The sequence below is a fragment of the Syngnathoides biaculeatus genome, chromosome 14 (assembly GCF_019802595.1).
Source record: "Syngnathoides biaculeatus isolate LvHL_M chromosome 14, ASM1980259v1, whole genome shotgun sequence".
Lineage (NCBI taxonomy): Eukaryota > Metazoa > Chordata > Actinopteri > Syngnathiformes > Syngnathidae > Syngnathoides > Syngnathoides biaculeatus.
In genome coordinates this window covers 8,357,816-8,379,403 of record NC_084653.1, presented here as the reverse complement: position 1 = coordinate 8,379,403, position 21,588 = coordinate 8,357,816, and the positions used below count along the sequence as shown (strand labels likewise).

General features: G+C 41.5%; 1 protein-coding gene across 3 annotated transcripts; it reads right to left on the bottom strand.

Moving 5' to 3' along the window:
• Positions 1-1,870: 1,870 nt before the first annotated feature.
• LOC133512265 (abl interactor 2-like) lies at positions 1,871-21,112 on the bottom strand. 3 transcript variants are annotated; one of them, XM_061841719.1, is made up of 11 exons: positions 20,941-21,111; positions 17,182-17,349; positions 14,600-14,776; positions 12,854-12,933; positions 9,145-9,246; positions 8,776-8,882; positions 7,666-7,878; positions 6,440-6,610; positions 5,633-5,710; positions 5,386-5,556; positions 1,875-3,246 (listed from the first exon to the last, which is right to left on the bottom strand). In XM_061841719.1, the coding sequence occupies exons 1-11, from the start codon at positions 21,055-21,057 to the stop codon at positions 3,071-3,073; spliced, it is 1,560 nt and encodes a 519-aa protein (XP_061697703.1). In that variant the 5' UTR covers positions 21,058-21,111; the 3' UTR covers positions 1,875-3,070. The 3 variants fall into 3 exon arrangements, with proteins under 3 accessions (XP_061697705.1, XP_061697703.1, XP_061697704.1); XM_061841721.1 differs by lacking the exon at positions 17,182-17,349 and having other exon boundaries at positions 1,871-3,246; positions 20,941-21,112; XM_061841720.1 differs by lacking the exon at positions 9,145-9,246 and having other exon boundaries at positions 20,941-21,110.
• Between the last annotated feature and the right edge of the window lie 476 nt (positions 21,113-21,588).

The following is a 21,588-nucleotide window of genomic DNA, read 5'->3' as shown; positions in this document are numbered from 1 at the left end:
TGCCTGCAATGTCATTTGCAGATGTCACACTGAGATATTCGCCATTGTGCCACCTGCTGTAAGAGAGGAACAACTGAGATTTTCAGATTTTTCTGACGCCCCTTTTGACACAGAAGCTCTTTTTGAAGAAGAGAACATCTCACAATCGAGTGAAGTGACCGCGGCAATATTACCCGATCGTTTTGAGCCATATTTAGATGATATGCGGATCACTTCTAACAACAAACAACAACAGACTCCCCAATAGTATATAGTGTACTCAGGAAGACCCATGCCGCGCGAAACACGGGTGGCCGGTGGGTGGGGGGCTCCTTTCTCCTCCTGCACGTGGCCAAACCCCCTCCTCGTCTGATCCACCTCCGCGGCAGTGATAAACAACGCCAATGCCACCGTCACGTGCGGGAGGAAAAAAGGAGCTCCCCCTGGCAACAACAACACCGGCAAGTGACAACACCATGCCCGCGACTTACGTATTTTATTAAGTTATTATGATGCGGGTCTTTTGTTACGTTCTGAGAGAAGGATTACGTCGACCCCCCTAACTATTATTTTTTTTAATAGATCTATTCACATCTACATGTCAATTGGAACCCACGAAGCTGTCATCCTTTGAACTGTGCAATCCATTTTTCACGATGAACCGGTTCTTTTGTAAACGTGTGAAGACTGAATCCATCCTTCCGAGTGTTTGAGCAATGTCCAGCACTACAACGAGACGGCATCTTGGCTAACACGCAGGAAAAAACAGCTACTTTCCTGCCGTTAAAACTGGAAAAACACTCGAACCCGCCAGTGTGGGCGTCTGGAAAAAACACCACTTCCTGCTTCTTCTCCAAAATGAATGCCTCGAAAGGATTTTCATGGCAGGAGATACAAAAATCCATATACAACAACATCCTGTTGTGCGGTGAAAAAACGGATGGGTCCATTCTGGCTGGCTTTTTTTTTTTTTTTTTGATTATTAAAAACATACTAAAAATCCAGCCACACGTGTCGGTAGAGCTTTAAACATTAGTCGAAGAAACTATTATCCTTATCTTTGGATTCCAAAACTTGTTATCCCTCACTTTGTTGTGCAATGGTAATAATACGATTTAGTGATGAAACATTTATATATGATTTCACTGTTCTAACAGCCCTCTGAGGGAAACCCCAAGTACAGTGGGGTGCGAAACACAATGAGCTTGACACTCCTGATTGAGCGGGTGCATCTTTCTTGAAAAAGTCAATTTAAAAGAAAACATCCATCCTTTATCTGAGTCGCTTATACCCACAAGGGTCGGAGTAGTGCTGTAGCCTATCCCAGCTATCATCGGACAGTAGGCGGGGTACACCCTGAACTGGTTAACAGCCAAACGATACCTGGTCCACAGAGTTGTGCTCCCTGGGTTAAGCCTCGAGTTCTGCCCCCGACCTGTGATGTATAGATAACGTATTACTGTACTATTTATGCATGTAATTATCTGCATCTGAGAAACATTGTCCTGTGACAGGTGCATCAAGATGTGTGGTTCAAAAGTGGTGACAAACCATGATTGACCCGATTGAACGGTACTTCATGAGAAATGTAGTTAAAATATGACCAATTATATGACTTGCCGCTTCTCAAGGTGCATTATGGGATGTGTGGTTTTATTTAAAAAAAAAAGGTGTAACAGACAAAACAAAGATTAATTCATTAACCAATTGATCATTGCTGATTTATTTCAATGAATATGAACCAAAAATCCAACACAGGAAAGCTAAATGAGAACTCGCTGGATAGTGAAGACAATCATCTTGTTAGAATTTGTAATATGTTACATATGAAAATGAAAACATTTTTTATTAAAAAAAAACAAGGTTTTAGCACAAAATATTACACTAAACTGGACCTCCAGGTATCCGCAGGGATTCGGACGACGATGGCTAGATGACTTCAAATCAAGAATGCAAGAGTCTGGTGAGTGTCAATGGGTCGCAGCCCTGATGCATTTATTGCAATTAAGAGTTATGACACCAAATATTAAACATTAAGTTCATTTAATGTCTGTCCCAATACTTTTCTCACTTGAAAAGTGGGTGGCTTCAAACAAAAAGTGCTCTGTCCAGAGTTGTTTAACACATATAGATGTAAATACCACAAAATGAACTCAGAACTTTTGTCTCATATGTACGGTGGCCTGGAAGTGCAAAACAACATAAACTGATGTTAGCACATGATTTTTTTTTTTTTAAAGGGCATGCAACCTCATTCATTACGGTACACTTTACACACAAATACCGGCATATATCCACCATTTAAAGCGCCGGTACAACTAAAAGCTGTAGAATAAAGCACAAAACAAGAATATAAAATATTACAAATAAATAGTTTATGTATATAAATGTAAACACTACAATGTACGCAAACACACCATGTAAACTTCATGAGCGGACATTTTCCGCTGGGGTCCACTTCACGTCAACAAGACTCTTGAGGCTCGGATTTGGCAGCGACGGAAATCAGATATAAAGAAAGTCTGGCCAGTTATGTGTGTGGCCACCATGTTGTTACAGCACCAGCATGAATGAACTTCAGGATTAGTTTATCCCCACCAGTGTGTTTTCTATTAATTTTTAAACTTTATCATGTTCAATACTGCATAATCACAAGCCAATATGCAATTACATATCAAACACATCCCCTTTTATACTGATTTCATGCACTGTACTTGATTTGAATAAACCTAACATGGAAGTATGTTCAGTAGGGTTTAATCTGTTATGCAGAGTGTCACTACGAGTTAATGACATGATAGTTTGAAGTCCAACTTCCAAAAAACATAAATGCCTGGTGTCTGAGCAAAAGTACATTTGTATCATTTAGTCATACAAATGTAATATTGTAATTGGACAAAGCAACCGCCATTAGCCAAATCCCGATGAGGGAAACGGAGACCAGGGTTAACAACACGGTGCCCATAAATCATGTGATGAGGATTTAACCAATGACGGAGCAGTGTAACGAGTCCACAGACCTCCTTCAATAGACAGCTTTGTGGGTCAGCATGAGTGCAAGGGCATGTGGGTAAAGACAAAACAAAACCTGTCAGTCGGCGTAGTGCATTATGGCCTCCACGTAGTTCCCGGGGAAGAGTCCAGTGGTGTTGTTCATGACACCCTCGAACCAGCCGTCCTCGTTCTTCTTCACCACGTAGATGATGGCCCCCTCCTGGAAAGACAGCTCGTCCTCCTTGTCGGCCGTGTAGTCGTAGATGGCCACCACTGCGAGAGCCACATACCATTGTTTTGCCTTTCATCGGATAGCATTTCTAAAGTCATTCGTGCAGCGTTGATATCTTTAACGGATACCCAAAATATGACAGCTCCCAGTGGACAGCTTGTTTTTAATTACTGTTAAGTTGTTTTTAATTAGTTTTTTTTTTTAAGACAAGAAGACAAACATACGAAAACAGCTTCTGTGCTGCATAGACGATGGACCTCTATCTTGATACACGACGTGACGTTTCTTTAACTGCAATGAGTTCAAACTAAATGACAAAAGCATCTTCATGTGTGATTCGGTGCTGAAGGCAAACCCTTCAGCTGTCAATCAAATACATGATCACCGATAAGTCAATATAGTAATTATCGTACACAGAGGGAAGGATTGTTTACTATTAATAAGCAATACTGTCAAGAGCTTTGCTTAAAGCCCAAGTGTCTTGCCGATAAAATAGATATTGTAATGAAAAATACATATAACGTAATTTACTTCAATGTCTATATGAAAAAAATGAATATGAGCGGAGAGCGCGTCATCCATGCGCAAAGTTGCGGACGTCTCTTTCGACATTGAAGCGGTAGCCATATTGGCTGCATCTTCTGCCCATGACGTCACACGGGGAAACACGCTGCGCCACCTACTATGAGAAACGAACACGCGCCTTCTGACACGAAAGCTCTTTTTGAAGAAGAGAACATTTCACAACCGAGTGAAATGACCAGGCAATATTACCCTATCGTTTCGAGCCATAATTAGATGATATGCGGATCACAGCCAAACCACATGTGGCCAAACCGCCTTCCCGTCCGATCCACCTCCGCGGGGGTGATAAAAACAACGTCGCCCACGAGTGACGACGACGCTGTGGCCAAACCGCCTCCCCATCCGATCACGGCTTTGGCCGGGGTGGCACATCGACACATTAGCACCCCTGATTTATAGATTACACCCCCCCCAACTATTGTTTTTTTTTAGTTGCTGTATACACACCTACCTGTCATTTGGAGCCCACGAGGCTGTGCAATCCATTTTTCACGACGAACCGAGTCTTTTGGAAAATTATGAAGAGCGAATCCATCCTCCCGAGTGTTCGAGCAATATCCAGCAAAACAACGAGCCGGCATTTTGACTAACACGAAGGAACAACAAGCTATCTTCCAGCAGGTATAGTACTACAAGTATAAACAGACAAGACTGCTTGAGTGCGCTACTGCCCTGTACGTCACTTCCTGCTTCTTCTTGAAAACAAATCCCTTGAGAGGATTTTCATTTACCTTATTATTTATTATTACAAAAAGCCATATACGTCAAAATCATTTGTTGAAAAAACGGATGGGTCCATACCGGCTGCCATTTTTTCATTAATAACATACTAAAAATCATGCATTTCGTGACAGTGGCCCTTTAATATCAAATTAAATTGGCCAGTTGGGTCACTTTTTATTTATGCTTCTAAAATGAGGATGACAAAGCTGAAAAGCAGTTTTCCACTTTTGCAGGTTGTCTAAGAGCCAGAACAAAAGCGGGACAATGACTGTTTCAAAGGGTATTCTGTCTGCAATGCCGGGGCAGGGCTGTGAAATTTATGTGAAAGGGTATTCCACAAAAGGGGTGTGAAGTTTCTGAGAAAGACACACTAGCAGTGTGCAGCCTCTGTTAAGGCTGATATTAGCTTTAAAGGTGGAAAACCTTCAGGTTTGACTTCATACCCCAGTTTCTTTTAACAAAACGTTGTCCCGGCATTGTGGAATACCCTTCCACACAGGTTTTGTCCCATTTCTGAGACTACCGCTCAAGGTGGAAAATTGCAATGTCGAATTCAAACCCCATTGCTCTCAACACAACTGTAATCATGTTACTGGGCAGGAGGCGGGGCACACCCTCGACTGGTTGCCAGCCAATCGCAGGGCACACCGAGACAAACAACCGCCCATACAATCACACCTATGGGCAACTGTACATTCTTTTTGGGATGTGGGAGGAAACCAGAGTGCTCGGAGAAAACCCACACAGGCACAGGGAGAACTTGCAAACCCTACACAGGCGGCGCCGAGATTTGAACCCAGGTCATCAGAACTGTGAAGCCAACGCTTTAACCAGTTGTCCACCATGGTACCTGCTAAGCTAACATATAATACCTTTCTCCAGGTAGTTTGTGGGGGCCCAGGGAGGATCTTCCTCAGCATACGGGTCGTCATACTCCACCACAGATGAGTCCTCCTCGCCCAGATGAGCGGCGTTCCCGTGAGCCCCAGTGGGTGCGGTCTGGTCGGTGGCGGGCAGCAGGTTTGGTGGCACTGCGTCTGAGACTGGAAACCAGACGGCGGCTCAGTTAGCGTAGATGTGATTGGATGATCAGAACGATGGGTGAAATCATAAACATACTGGATTCTTGGAGGCGAGCTACGAAGCCCATGAGGGGAAGCTGAGGAGGGAACTGGATGAGGGTCGGCGGTGGAGAAGCTGCAAAAAAAAAAAAAAAAAAAAACCACAAAAGGCCACGTTATTGCTTTTTGTTTTCTTATCACACGGTCTGGTGGTCCTATTGCTTTTTTTCCCTCAAGTTGTTGTGTTGTCTCTATTCTCTCTATTCAGCAGCAAATGTAGTTTTGTTGCTTTTTGTTGTCTCTTTTCTCTTTCAATTTGAGTACCCTGAGGTGTAATGGCTTGTTTCAATCCTATGTTTGAGTTGAACAAAATAAAAATGAAAAAATATATATTTTTGTTGCCTTTTTTGAATGCATCTATACTCTCAATTTATGTACCATGAGATTGCTTTTTTGTTTTCTAGAATTACTATAATTCGTTGATATTTGTTATCCCTAATCTCAGTCCATAGCTTCTTTAAATACCCAAGAATCTTTATAAGTTTTTCTTTTTGCTATCTGCGCCCTTGCAAACGACTTACGAGGAGGCACTGTTACTGAGATTATTCTTTGGTTGCTTTTTGTTGCCCTTTTATTCTTTTGGTCTGTCACCTCTCAACTACCAGAATGTGTTTGATGTTATCTTTCTTCTTTTTTTTGTCATCTCCCTCTTTTCAAACAAGGTAGGAGTTGTTGTCGTTGCTGTCATCGTCTTTGGTGTCGTCATCGCTTTTTGTTGTCTTTTCTCTCCGCACACCCCCTCTCAACGAACCCCTCTCCATTAAGCGCAAGTGACAAGCAACAAGATTATTTTGCCAGCACGAACCCGGGCTTTGGCTGTTGTAGCAGGGCCCGCCGTTGACCTGGTGGGTCTGTGTGACGATTGGCTGGCCGGTAACGGAGGGTGGGCGGCGGTAGGGCAGGGAACCGCCCACCTGCGGTGTTTGCTGGCGCGGCTGAGGGCGATTCATGCTGAAGAACTGAGGCACCACCCCGCCTGATGAACACACACATCCATAATTTGCATCCTCAGACAGGAAGTAGAAGAGTCATTTTCATGAAATTTGATCAATCATGGTAAAGAATAGTGGGACAGTAGACAGATTTAGGACATCTGCCTCATAGTTCTGATCAAATCCCGGACCTGGAGTTTTCATGTTTTCCCTGTGCCTGCGTGGGTTTTCTCCGATACTCTGGTTTCCTCTCACATCCCCAAAAAAGGTGTGGTCAGTTGATCGGAGACTCTAAATTGCCCATAGGTGTGAATGTGTGCGCGAATGGTTGTTTGTTTCTATGTGCCCTGCAATCAGCCAGTGACGAGTTCCGAGTGTACCCATGCCTCTCACCTAAAGAGAGCTGCGATTGGCTCCAGCGCAACTGTGACCCTTGTGAGGATAAGCGGTATGGAAAATAAATGGTTGGGTGCTAAATATATAGTGCGCCAAGTTTTCTTTTGAAAATTAATTCATTTTACTGACACAAGTATTTGAATTATTTACAATTATTCCTCAAAAAGAAAGAAAAAAAATATCCTCAATATTTTTCAAACGTTTAATGGCTAAATGCCTTGACCCCGTCCAAAAAGAAGTCTCTTGATTTGGGACATTTCCGGAAGATACCTATGACATTTTGGGATAGATTTGCTTAAAATGTACGCAAATGCATCTGAGCGTACTTTTTTTTTTTCAAATTCTTTTTTTATTGTCAGAGAAGTGTGCTCGACGTCGGACTTAACGTGGCGCGTCAAATTTAATGGGTTTAATGAGTAGTTAGGAATATTTATGGACCTGTACCCACAGAGATTGAAAGGTATCACATCTACTAATTGTGCAATTCACACAGTTTTTATGAAGCAGTTTATGTCTGTACCGTAAAGCCCTTTTGTGTTTACCGTTATTCAAGAACTGCATTTCAGCCACGCCACCACCAATTACGCTTTGTAAATAACGAGATCCTTTACTATTAACCCAGCAACATAAATTAAAAATCAAAATTCTATATTTTTAACATGTCACTATTGATAAATTCCAAGAAAATTATCCATAAACTCACCATCCTCTGGTGACACGTATGAGGAGGGGGGAGGTGGTGGAGGATGGACGCAGGGGGTGCCAGGTTTCTCATTGGGCTTGGATAACGGGGAGGGGGGGGCATGCGGCAGAGTTAGGGTGGTGGACGAGGAAGAGGACGAGGAGGAGAAAGAGGAGGTCGGAGAAGAGTTGGGAGCGCTGGATGATGAGCTTGTCGGTCCGACGCTTGGAAAAACTTCAGGGAGAACATTGGGAAGTGTCAGTGAGGAAAGGAATAGCTGCTTAGCCTTTCCTTTGGCTTTTATGCGCTTTTAACACAACATGACGGGAGAAATGAGAGTTGGTTGTTTCCCTATTTGCTCTTCATTACTTAGGAATTAACCTACCGGGACATTTTTGGGGAACAATTCTCTGTTTTTTGCTGGAAAATTAGCCTACTTACTGCTTTTGTGCTCTTTGGAAAGTGGGCGAAAACACAGGTATCAAACGTGTGGCCCTGGGGCCAGATCTGGCCTTCACATCATTTTATGTGGCCCACAGAACCTAATCGGGTACATCGACTGTTTCTTGCTAAAATATAAAAATGAATAATTCTCTTCACTTTTAAAATATATTGATATTGAAAGCATTTTTTATTTACAATCCCTCTTTTAAAATAAACTGAATAATACTGTAATTGAAGGCGGCACGATGGAGCAACTGGTAAAGTGTTGGCCTCACAGTTCTGAGGTCCTGGGTTCCATTCCGGAACCGCCCGTGTGGAGTTTGCATGTCTCCCCATGCCTGCGTGGGTTTCCTCCGGGCACTCCGGTTTCCTCCCACATCCCAAAAACATGCAACATTAATTGGACACTCTAAATTGCCCCTAGATGTGATTGTGAGTGCAGCTGTTTGTCTCTATGTGCCCTACGATTGGCTGGCAACCAGTTCAGGGTGTACCCTGCCTCCTGCCCGTAACCAGCTGCGATAGGCTCCAGCACTCCCCGCGACCCTTGTGAGGATAAGCGGCGAAGAAAATGGATGGATAGATGTAATTGAATATGCCCCGCGACTGACTGGTGACCAGTTCAAGGTGTAGTCTGCCTTTTGCCCATGGGGGGAGGGGTGGGGGTTCGTCTATTGCTTACGTTACCTGGAAAATTGGCAGGAGGGGACGGCGTTGCTACAGCGATGGGCAAGGCAGTGGTCCCAGGGTTCTCTCTGCTGCTGCCACTGTGGTGACTCCCTCCGCTACTGCCACTTTTAAACAGACAATTATTCTTTAGTCATGAAAATAAAGATAAAATATTTACATTTTACAAAAGAAAGAAGCACACAGCAGCGGCACTGACGGAAATGAAGAAAAATGTTAGCAACAAGTGTTACAAAGAGCAACGAAAAAATGTGAGAATGGGATTTGTTGATGGCTCAGGAAGAGAGCGTTGCCAAGCGTTGTGGTTGGTTAAACACGTAGAAGTTGGGACTCCCAGGCGGCGGCAGCCGCCGTACGGTCGAGGCTGACCTGTCCGTGCGAGGTCGCCTCCTGGTGATGGGGCTGCAGGAATAGTGGTTGGGGACCAGCAGAGGCTGCGCAGGCTCCGGGCTCCTGTAGGGGGAGCCCTTCCTGTACACGCATATACACGTTAGGTATGGACAAGAACAGACTGAAATAAATCCTCGGAGTGGTGAATCCATGGGTGCCAAACCGCAACTATCCTGGGGTCCACTGTAATGGACAAGCTACTTACCGGTAGTAGCATGGGACTTTCTGTGGTTGGGATTTTCTAGGGGCAGGAGCTAATTGCTTCTACCAGCAGTGACATAAAGATTTGTGTCCAAAAAGCTAAGTCCATCCATCTTTTGTTCTTTTCCTAATGCTGCTTTTAGTCAGCCCTGCATTGTGAAGAGCTTGGCTTTTTACAGAAAGATGAAGGAGGTTTTGGAGCGAACATTGAAGAATTACATTTTGAGTACATAGTTAACGCCACAAAGGGAAATTATTCTCTGCAATTTTTGTTAACTGAAAATGATGGGCTTAGCTGACTTTGTGATGACACCGTGAGCTTCTTTTGCATAGTTTTGCATAGACCGTTAACAATGTGTACACTTTTTTTTTGTCTTTTTGTGAGCTGTTCTGATTTGAAACCATGACTTGAAATACTAAGACAAGTTTAAAACCTTAACTGTAGCCTTAATTAAACCCCAATTTTAAACGCTAATTTGAAACAGGAATCCTGGCTTGGAACCGTACACTTGTGTGAAATCTGAACCCAGGCTTAAACCCCTAATAGAAACCCTCGTCCAGGTGTGAAACTAATTTCAAACCCCATCCTAATCCTAATTCGAACCTCTAACCCTTGCTTGAAACCTTACTTTAAAACACCAACTCTGCCTTGAAACCATATTCCTATCTTGAAACCCTATCCCCGGCTCAAAACTCTAAATACAAACCCGAGTGAAGCCTTGAAAACTCCAACTTGAAAATCGAACGCTTTGTTTGAAACCCTACCTCAAGACTGTAAAAACTAAATTGAAACACTCTTTGCTGTTTAAAACTTAAAGGAAAACTCCGGTGGTTTGGAATAACAATGTGTCCAATAGGTCATGTAATATGTACTCTATCTTGATAATGTGATGTTAAATGCTCTCATTTGATAGTGTTTTGAGAAGATTTTTACTGACAATTACAAATTTTCAGGGGCGCTGCCATTTTCACGAGTCACATGACCTACGTGGGTGTATGTGACGTGTTACGTGCCGTTCCAAATGCTGGATTACATGGGATACCATTATGCCCAGTGCTGATTTATCAGATTTATCCTCATCTGATGAAGAAATAGCAGTATCGGTTGATCGGGAAGACGGAGGAATACTTCCATACAGATTTGAACTAGCGGCGGGAATTAATGTTGAATATTTGGATGGTTCTTCGGCCGGAATAACACGGAGTCTGACTAGAGAACTTGTAGCATTTTTGTGTGAAAACACAAACGTTTGTGTTCAAGTGTATTATTTTTGTGTCAGCAATTTTTTTTTTTTTTTTTTTTTGGAGGGGGGGGGCAACTCTTTGTTTCCATATAAAATTTTTGTGGACAAATACTGCATACTGTACAGCAATTTCTGACCAAATGATGGTTGTTCATAAAAGTGCAACTCACTAAATACATTTTTGTGACAATACAGTATATAGTGTCTTGGGAACAAAGTTCTGCAGTCTTGCTCTAAAATCAAACTTCCATCCATCCATCCATCCATCCATCCATCCATCCATCCATCCATCCATCCATCCATCATCACTTATCTGAGAACTATATCTTTTCTATGAAAATTATATTTTTTTTAATGGAAAAGCAATTTGTGCGACAATACGTTGTAGTAGTAGTAGGAGCAAGGGTTAGCAATTTAGTGTCAAACATTATCATTCTGTTAACTATTTCATTTTTGTACACAAACTTTTCTCTTTTTGAGACAAATATGTCTTGTTTTGCAACAATATTTTCATGATCAATGATAATTTTGTGAAAGTATAGTGCGCCCAACGTTTTGTTGACAACTGTCATTTTTATGCATGAATGTTGCTCTTCAGTGGACAAACCTATACCTTGTGCAAATAGTACTTTATGGGAGAGGTTTAGCAATTTTGTGACAAAATATAACTTTTGTTGTTAACACTCTCATTTATGTTCATAAATGTTGCACTGCTGTGTAAAAACATCTTTTTTGTAACAATATATAGTAGTTATAGCAATTGTCTGCCAAAATAAAACCTTTTGTGGTCAACTACTGCACTTATATGCATAGATATTGTACTTTTGTAACCAAATGTGTCATGTATGGGAGAAAATGTTGCTCTTTTGTGCACAAATGTATTATTTTTTGACAACAGTGTTTTGACAGCAAGGTATAACTACTGTGTCATAAAACAACTTTTTGTGGTCAAAATGTTTTGCGATCTAACTTTTTTTTCCCCAACATATATTTTTTGTGACAGTATGTTGCACTTTTGTGGACAAGTATGTCATTTTTGTGTCAACACATAGCATTTTAGCGCAAAGTTAAGGAATTTTTGCTCCAACCTTTGTGGTACAGACTTGTCCTCGATAAATGTTTCATATACTATGTATCTATGTACAATATGTAGGTATGGATATTTGCAGATAATTTTCAGAGCCTAATGTGGCAGTTTTGTGAGCAAATTGTGTTTGAATGGAAAATGATTCTATTTATGTGGTACACCATTTTCAGTTGTTTTAAAAAAAAATACATTTTGAGACCAAATATTGGAACACAGTGTTTTGTGGGGCAACAAATATTTGGTTAAAGAAAAATATTTTTGGAAAATTTCTACGAGATGTTGGGGTATGTTTTGGAATTCTTGTTTTTGTGATATAAGTGGGTCTTTTTGTGAAAAAATATTAATTAAAAAAAACTACATTTACACGGGAAACTAGCATTATTCTCCTCATTGTAATGTCAACAACTAACTTTTAAAGAGAAAATGCAGCCCTTTTCTTTTGCATTGTTGTGGATTTTCGCAGAAAAATCTTGAATTTTATGATTAAAAGTAGGATTTTTGTGTGCATTTGTAGTAATAAATATCATCCAAGTTGTGTGCAATTTGTAATTTTTTTTAACTTAACATGAAATTTGACATATTTTCCTTTCTTCCACAATCTTCTGGCCACTGATAAAGAAACACAAAACCAGAATGTGAGAATGTGTGGAAAAAAAAGCAGCTCATTATAATTTCAAAAGAAAATATTTTGTCGAGTATAATGCAATAAGACCAACTGGAAAAAAAGGCGATTTAATGAGAAAATATGGCAAAGAGGTCCAAGGGAGAGGTGTTTTTGCATCTTAAGTGGGTGCTGACCTACATCATGCCAGAGGACCAAGTAGACAGAGGGAACAGCAACCTTTCATAATGCATGATGTCATTCCTCCCAACACTGTACAAGCATGTGTGATGTCATCGTCTGTGTGCCAAGGCAAAAGTGTCATTGTTTAGCCTCAGGATAAACACCTGCATATCTTATTTCTGTGTGTGTGTGTTTGTGCGTATGCGTGCAAGTGTTCATGGGTGCAATCATGGCCGTTCAAACGTGTAAATGTGGCATTAGGGATGCACCATCATCAGGGACTTTTCTTCCATTTCCTAATTTTCTCCACACAATAAAGGGGATCACAATTCAAAATGGTGGCTGGTGATTCAAGATGGCATCTGCACGTACCCGAAGATGCTGCGGTGTCCTGCAGTGGGAGGGCTGGGGGGCCCGGACCTGTCCACCTTGCTGCTTTCCTGCCCGTTCACCTAGAAGAGAAATTTAAAATTATTTCAAGTCACTTGGTGTAGTGGTAGACACGCCTGACTTTGGTGCAGGTGGCATGGGATCGATTCCCACACAGTGATGGTGTTGATATTTGCCCTGCGACTGACTGGTGACCAATTCAGGATGTAGTCTGCCTTTCGCCTGAAGCTAGCTGGGATAGGCTCCAGCTCTCCCGTAAACCTTGTGAGGATAAGTGACTTGGATAATGGATGGATGGATGGATAAAAATATTTCAGAGATTCTCAAAGTGTGGCAAGAGTACAGTGAAGAAGAAAAGTATTTGAGGACTCTACTGTATTGCAAGTTCTCCCACTTGGAAATCATGGAGGGGTCTGAAATTCTCATCGTTGGTGCATGTCCACTGTGAGAGAGATAATCTAAAAAGAAAAATCCAGAAATCACAACGTATGATTTTATTAATGATTTTTTTGTGTGATACAGCTGCAAATAAGTATTTGAACACCTGCCTATCAGCTAGAATTCTGACCCTCAAAGACCTGTTAGTCCGCCTTCAAAAGTCCACCTCTACTCCATGTATTAACCTGAATCAGATGCACCTGTGTGAGGTTGTTAGCTGCATAAAGACACCTGTGCCATACAATCAGTAACACTCAAACGTGGAACATGGTCAAAACCAAAGAGCAGTCCAAAGACACCAGAGACAAATTTGTACAATTCCACACGACTGGAAAGGGCTACGGAGAAATTGCCAAGCAGCTTGGTGAAAAAAGGTCCACTGTTGGACCAATCATTAGCAAATGGAAGAAGCTAAACATGATGGGCAATCTCAATCGGAGTGGAGCCCCATGCAAGATATCACCTCGTGGGGTCTCAATGATCCTTAGAAAGGTGAGGAATCAGCCCAAGACTACATGACAGGACTTGGTCAATGACCTGAAAAGAGCAGGGACCACCGTTTCCAAGGTGACCATGACCACAAGAGCCGATCACACCGACTGTATTATATAGACAAAATGGGGGAGAACATGTTGGTGGTCACCGATGATCATACGATATGGCTCGAAAGCAGGCAACAAAGCGTTATGCGGCCCAGCAAGCGAGTGCTAACGCTTGTGTGTAAACACATTGCTGTTCTGTCAAATCATGCTCTAAATTTGGGTGGGTGACGTAATTTAATTAGAATAAAGTAATTTAATGACAGTAGCAACAATTAATGTTATAATCTTGATTCGACCTGACAAATTAAAATACATAATCTAACCTGAGCACTGATTTCTAACCTTTATGGAGCCAGGACAGATATTTTAAAAATGTCACAAAAAGTTGAAAAAGACATGAATTACTGCAATCTAATAGAAGAGTATTAATTTGTGTAACTATGCCTTACTGGCAAAAATAGATGAACAAAGATACGTGTTATTATTGTAAAGATATTTTTGGAGCAATTAAGTACACATGTATATTTAGTAAATGAACAGGTCATTGCTCCATCTTGTGATCATATTGATGATTGGTTATCATTTTGTTTTTGTTTTTTTCAGTTGGCTTACCTTCAACCTCAACAAGCACTAAAAACATCAATGTAAGCAAGAAAACAAAAACAAAGGAGACAAGGAGAGGGTGGTCATCCTAGTGACATCAGCACAAATTAAGTCACGTGACAACAACAGCGGTCATCGGCCGCACCTTGACGCCGTGCCCGACATGGTCCAGCACGGCAAAATTGACAGGCTTGCGGATGTAGCGCAGTGGCCTCTCTGGATTTGCCGGCGCCACAATCTTGTGGGCGTGGCCTGCATTCTTATTGGCTGTCAGCACACCGATCTCACGCCTCGCCACCTTCTCCTTGTGGATGGCCACAGTCTGTGGGGGACACCACAAAAACCACATGAGAATTACTGGACTTTTGAGGACAGATTAGTCAATCTATCAATATGTCGTGCACAAACATTTTATTTTTTAGAACAGTTTTGGAGGCAAGTTATTGCAAATTTCCCAAATATATCACTTTTATGATGTTTCACTTCTACAGAAATTTTTGTGACCTTGGGAATGGGCCAGCTCGCCCAGTAAGCAGTATGGAAAATGGACGGATGAAAATTCCTCAGACAATATTTTTTTGGGGAGGAAAGGGCAATTCTGAAACAAAATCCCCCCTTTTCAAATCAATTACTGTATTTCATAACACTTTTGTGGAAAATTTCTGAGACAACATATCATGTTTCGGGAGCAAGGTTTAGGAATGTGCAAAAATCTAAATCCTGTACTCAACTATTCCATTTTGGTACACAGTTTTTGACCTTTTATGGAAATATAACAGCCGCACGGTGGGTCAGCTGGAAAGCGTTGGCCTCACAGTTCTGAGGTCCCGGGTTCAATCCCGGACCCGCTTGTGTGGAGTTTACATGTTCTCCCTGTGCCTGTGTGGGTTTTCTCCAGGCACTCCGGTTTCTTCCCACATCCCAAAAACATGCAACATTGGACACTCTAAATTGCCCGTAGTTGTGATTGTGAGCGTGGCTGTTTGTCTCTGTGCGCCCTGCGATTGGCTGGCAACCAATTCAGGGTGTACCTCGCCTCCTGCCCGTCGACAGCTGAGATAGGCTCCAGCACACCGGGACCCTCGTGAGGATAAGCGGGTAAGAAAATGGATGGAAATATAACATTTTTTATGCTTTACTTTTGTGAAAAACAATTTCTGTAACAATAGATAGTGTTTTAGCGGGGAAAGTGGCAATCATGTGGAAAAATCTAATTTTGCAGTCGACAGATTTCATCTCTGTGCACAAATGTTATACCTTTGTTGTCAAATATATTATATTTGTGATAATATATTGCTTTTATGAACAGACATTTTATTGTAATAGGCAACCAATGGAAGACTGTGCATATATTTTGGGAAGACTTTGTATAAAAGTGTGTGTGAGAATGTTTTGGTTCATCCCAATGATGTTCTTGTTGTTTCTTTTACACCAAACTTGTCAAAGAATGAACACTAAAGGAACGTCCGCCAAGCGCCGGCATTCAATCGTTGCGAAAATGAACAAGAAAGAATGACGCGTGTTGTGCGTCCGAAGTTGTGTTTCGAAGATTGGGACACGCACAAGTGTTCCTTTTTTAAATGTTGTATAATCGTCCCTTTCAGATTACCCCCCCCCCCCCCCCCATAATCACGATGTTGCCGTGATGTGCCGGTCTTCTTTCAGGCTCAGCAGAAGCAGCGCCGTGCATGTGCGGTGGCAGCTGTTGTGTAGGCGAGGCGAGTGTCCCGCGCAGGCTGTGATGCCGACTCTCACAAAGATGAGCCGATCTGCTGTCAGCGTTCATTTAATGTGCATAAATGCATAATAACTCGGTACGCAGGAAGGAATCCCATTTTAACATGAAGTTCAGTTCGTAAAAAAACAGGAAAAAAACCCAAACACATTTGGACCGTAAAGTACCGTACTTGTTTCCTTCATCCCTTCTTCCTTTAGTCATAATTTCCTTCTTTCCCTTCATACAGACATGTTTCTTTGGTTTCTGCCATTCGGTCTTTGTTTCCTTGCTTGGTCCATTCTTCTTCCTCCTCTGTTTTCATACATTCCTTGATTCCTTCCTTTTCTTCCTTTATCAACTCCTATTGGCAAGCTACCTTCCTTTTTCCGGCACTGCTCCCATTTTTCCTTCATGCCATTCTGGACTCATCCATCCTTAGTGCAGTTTCCATTCTTCCTCCTATCCTTTCCTTCCTTAACTACCTCCTTGTCTCCTTCCCCCTTCCTAGCCATTCCTTCCTTTCAAACCACCCTTCACGTCTTCCTTCCTTCAAGCATTCTTCCTCGCTTCAATTTTTTCTCATTACCTTTGTTTCCGAGTACAATCTTTGGTTCTGTACATCTTTCCTCCCTCCACTTCCTTCACATCTTGTTTCATTCCTTCTTTTCATACCACACTTAGCTTCTCCCTTAAATCCACTTCTTTTATTCTCACTCCCTTTCATAGATCCTTTCTCGTTTCCTTCCCTTCATACTATCCTTGACACATTCCTTCCATCCATCCTTTCTTCCGAGCTTCCATGCATCTTTCCTTCAATCAAGCCTCGACTCCTTCTTCCCGCCCATTTCTTCCATTCCCTCCTTCCACCCTTCCTTCCATTTATACACCATCCTTGAGTCTTTCCTCCCTTCCTTCCAAAATTACCTTTAGTCCCTACCCTTCCAAATGTGTCCCGATACTATTGGCCCACATTGACATATCAGTCCAGCTGTTGAGTTGTCGCGTGCAACCTGCGCAATGTGGTTGACGGCGCTCTCCATGCTCCGCAGCTGACACGTGTGAATGTCGAGCATGTGCAGCATGTTGTTAGCCAGCGTGTTGATGAGGTAGGCCACGCTGGCCACAGACTGTGTGGTGTAGCTCTTGGTCTCCTCCAGGGCTCCGTGCTTGTCCCACGCCTGCACAGGAAGTCAGACGAAGCACACAGGAAGTCAGTCAAGCATTGTTTCAATCAAACTTATTCAGTCAAGTCAATTGTCTGTTCAACATTGCTCTCAGGGTTTTGAGCACAATTGATGAACATGGTAATACATTAGACATTTGCAAACGTCTGCCTTTACGTTGGGAAATTTTTTTTTGCTGATTTTCTGATGGATGTCACCAACCAAACCAGTAAATAAATCATAACCAATTTCCATACAGCCATCAATCTGTTTTCCACATCACTAATCCTCACAAGGGAGTGCCTGAGCCTGTCCCAGCTAACTTCGTGCAAATGGCGGAATACATGCTTTTATCTCAAGTAGACTTGACTATTGTAATGGTCTTCTGATTGGGCTCCCCAGAAAGAGCATGAAAGTGCTGCAGCTTGTTCAGAATGCTGTAGCTCAGGTTGTGACCAAAACAAAGCGGTCAGAGCATAAAACTCCAATTCCAAAGTCTCTACACTGGGTTCCAGTCAGCTTTAGAATAGATTTTAAAGTTCTGCTACTGGTCTATAAATCACCAAATGGTTTAAGTCCTGAAGAAATGAAAGAAATGTTAATGGAATACAAACCCAGTACGGCTCTGAGATCGCCTGACTTAGGTCTAATAATGGAGTGCAGAGTCCAAAGCAAACATGGTGAAGCAACATTTAGTTATTATGCTGCAAAAAATTTAATAAGTTGCCAACAGACGTGACGTCACCGCCAAGTGTGAGTGTTTTCACATCCAGATTAAAAACAGTTCTTTTTTCATGCGTTTTCGAGTACTGCCACATTTCAGTGATATTTCCTGCACTAAAAGCTGTTTTAATTGTACTCTTTTAAATGTTTTTATTTATGTATTTGAATGCTTTTAATCATGTAAAGCGGAGAGAGTTATCTTGTGTATGAAATGCATTATACAAATAAATTTGCTTTGCTACATTCAGAACTGGTTGCCAGTCAGTCGAAGGACACATATTGACACAATCACCGAGCGGGAAGTAAAACCACGCTGCCCAATTTTGACAAAAAATAGTTTAATCAGTTTAATCTATTGGGGAATAAAATGTTATTTACATCCGTAATACCGATAATATGCATTTGATGTGTAGTTGAACCTGAAGAGTATATAGTATATGTGCTAGTCACCATTCGTTTCGCATTAATCAGAACCCAAGAAGTCGCTCTCAGTTTCAAAAAGGTTGATAAGAACGTTACTTCCCTTCATGATATTGCTTCATTATTTAGTCAGTTTTGTTTCATCATTAAACAATAACAAATAAACAATAGCAATCACTTAATAAATAGTAATCATGAAAAAAGTATTTTGCAATGAATGTTAATGCAAAATATCTTTTCATCTGATCATTTAATTAATCGTGGCGGTAATTAATGCATAAACTTTATGTGACATTTTTGTTTGTTGCTGTGTGTGAGATTTTCAATTATAAAATAAGTTCCTTTGCTCCATAAAGTTTGGAATTGGCTGCTTTGGTCAGATCATGTATGATATTCGACAGAACAGCAGCATGTCTACAAACAACCAGGTGCGCGAGCACTAGCTTGCTACGCTACGCACATTTTCTTGCCTGCTTGCGAGCCGTATGGTATTAAAAGTACTTTATGTGAACATACCTCAAGCAAGCCTTACACAAACGTCCTCCCCTGTCCTGAGCACCAGTGACCAGCAATACATGTCTCTCCCAACCACCTCCCCCGCAGCCCCGCCCATTTTCTTCTTATAATACAGTCAGTGCGATCCACTCATGTTGTCATCCCCACGGTAACAAGTGTAAAAAAAAAAATGTGATGACGTGGTAACGGAATAAAAGATTTTATTGCAGTAGTCTGACATTGTGCAATCGCGAAAAAAGACCATATTTGTCTTGTACTGTATTCTTCTTGGACCTGATCACTGACGTCATTATTCGAATTATGACATCAAAACCGATTAGCCGATCATCAAAAAATGGCAATTACCGGCAGATCTAATTAGGCCGATCAAATAAGTTTAAAGTCTAATAAAAACCCACAAAGACAAGATGTCTTCCTTTCTTATTCTGTCCCACACAAAAAAAACCACAGTCTACATCTTTGACTCTGCTCCTTCTTGAGATATGGCGGCGTACCATCTGTGTGACTACACTTATTTTGTGTAAGCTGAGCACTTACATGCAAATGACGTGTGTAACTCCTTATTTGTGTGCGTGTGTGTGTGTGTGTGTAAGTGGGACCACAGCGATGTAGGTCAGCGCAAACTCATTCATGCCAGAGGTTGATGTGAAATGCACTGACACAACACACACACACACTTCTTTGATGGGGGGAGGCCTGTATTTGCTGAAATGCAATTCTTTAATACTTGCACACAAAATTGATGTCAAGTGTAAAGAACTAAACATCAACAAATATAAAATGGATGCTCACAACCTTAGGGAGCAACCACAAGTCAAGAGTCTACAGGAACAAGGTTTCCCCAAAACATTTTTTGGGACAACCTTGTCAGATCCCAAAATAGTAACACACAGATACAAGAATAATTATTTTTAGGGTGCTCATACATTTGTGAATAGTAACACGTTGCTTAAAAAAGCGGTCACATGAGACAAGAGCAGTGATTTCCCCTCTTTACAAAACCAAGGCACATATTTTATAAATGAAAAATCTCCCTGCACACCAACAAACAAAAATGTCACAAAAAGTGGATGCATGAATTACCGTATGTACTTCCTGCCATATATTAGAAGTGCATGCATTTGTTTTGTCTGTCACTTTGCCTCACTCGCATAAATAGATGAATAAAGATACATTATTTCTTGAAAATAAAAAATTTTTACATTAAATGCGTAAAATTTTATTATTTCCCATGGCACAGTGAAGGAAACCACTTGACTTGAGCACCCACACTTGTTATTCGTATTGCTCGCGAGCAAAGGAAGAAATAAAATAAAAATAATGAAAATATGGACAACTGGTTAGCATATCTGCCTCACGGTTTTGAGGACTAGTGTTCGAATCCTGTAGTTTGCATGTTCTCCACATGCCGGTATGGACTTTTTCCTCCCACACTCCAAAAACATGCATGGTAAGTTAATTGAAGATCATTTCAGGGTGAACTCCGCCTTACTCACAGAGACAGCTGGGATAGGCTGCAGCACGCCCATGGCCCAAGTGAGGATAAGAGGTAAGGAAAACTCCAATGTGACAGAAAAAAAAAAAACTTATACTCCATTCTATTTGAGCTGAAAGCCAAACAGAACACACACACACACAAAAAAACAGTATGGGGAAACAAATAATTTAATTTAACAAAAGAATTTAAATCATATCCTTGAAAACATATGCAGGGGCAATTTACCTCGTTACCTTTTTTTTTTTGTTTTTTTACCTCGAGCTCCACTTTATGAAGTGTTTTAATACGGTGAAGTGCACTTTAAGTTGTTTAAAGCGAAAATGATTGGATAATCTCTGTCGCCTATTTTCACCAATCGCGGCTCGGTCAGGTACGCATCGTCCGCGGTTAAACGGGGGTCGGACTTCTCCCACTTGGCCGATGAGTGACAGCTCCACGCGAGCGCCTACCTGGACATAGTTGGCCTCGCAGTACTCGGCGACCCTCTCCAGGTTGGGAAAAGTGTCCAGGAGGGCTTTTCTGCCCGCAGGGATCTCCTCATCCATCAACATTTGCAGCTCCGCCATCTTAACATGCGGGGAGCCCGCCGTAATGTGGTGCCTTCACGGACCTTAGGGTACAGTTACGCTGTGACGCAATAGGCGAGGAGAGACGACAATGAGCGTGAAGAAAACGTTGAATTGTGAAGATAATTGTAATCACATTGGTGGAAGCTGCAACTTTGTTTACAGTTTTTCTTTTAATTCCAGTGAGAATATGTTAAGCCAAATTAATAAAAATTGTTTCACACTATATTATAAAACATGCCAGTTTACAACGCTCCCTTGAAATTTTTCATTCTGGTTTCATTTAGTCAGTTTTGTTCACCGCACACAATTACACAATTCCTATTTTGTAATGATACAAATGACAATACAAATAAAATCAAACATTACAGTTTTTGCAGTTTTAAGTCAAATATAGTAACCTAAAACAAAGCCTTACTATGTGACTTAATTAGGTGAGCTACTCATGTACTGTACTATCTATTTATTGGATTTAGGGGGAAGCAGCACCACTTCATGCTTAAAAGTTGCAAAAGCACCACACAGCAATTT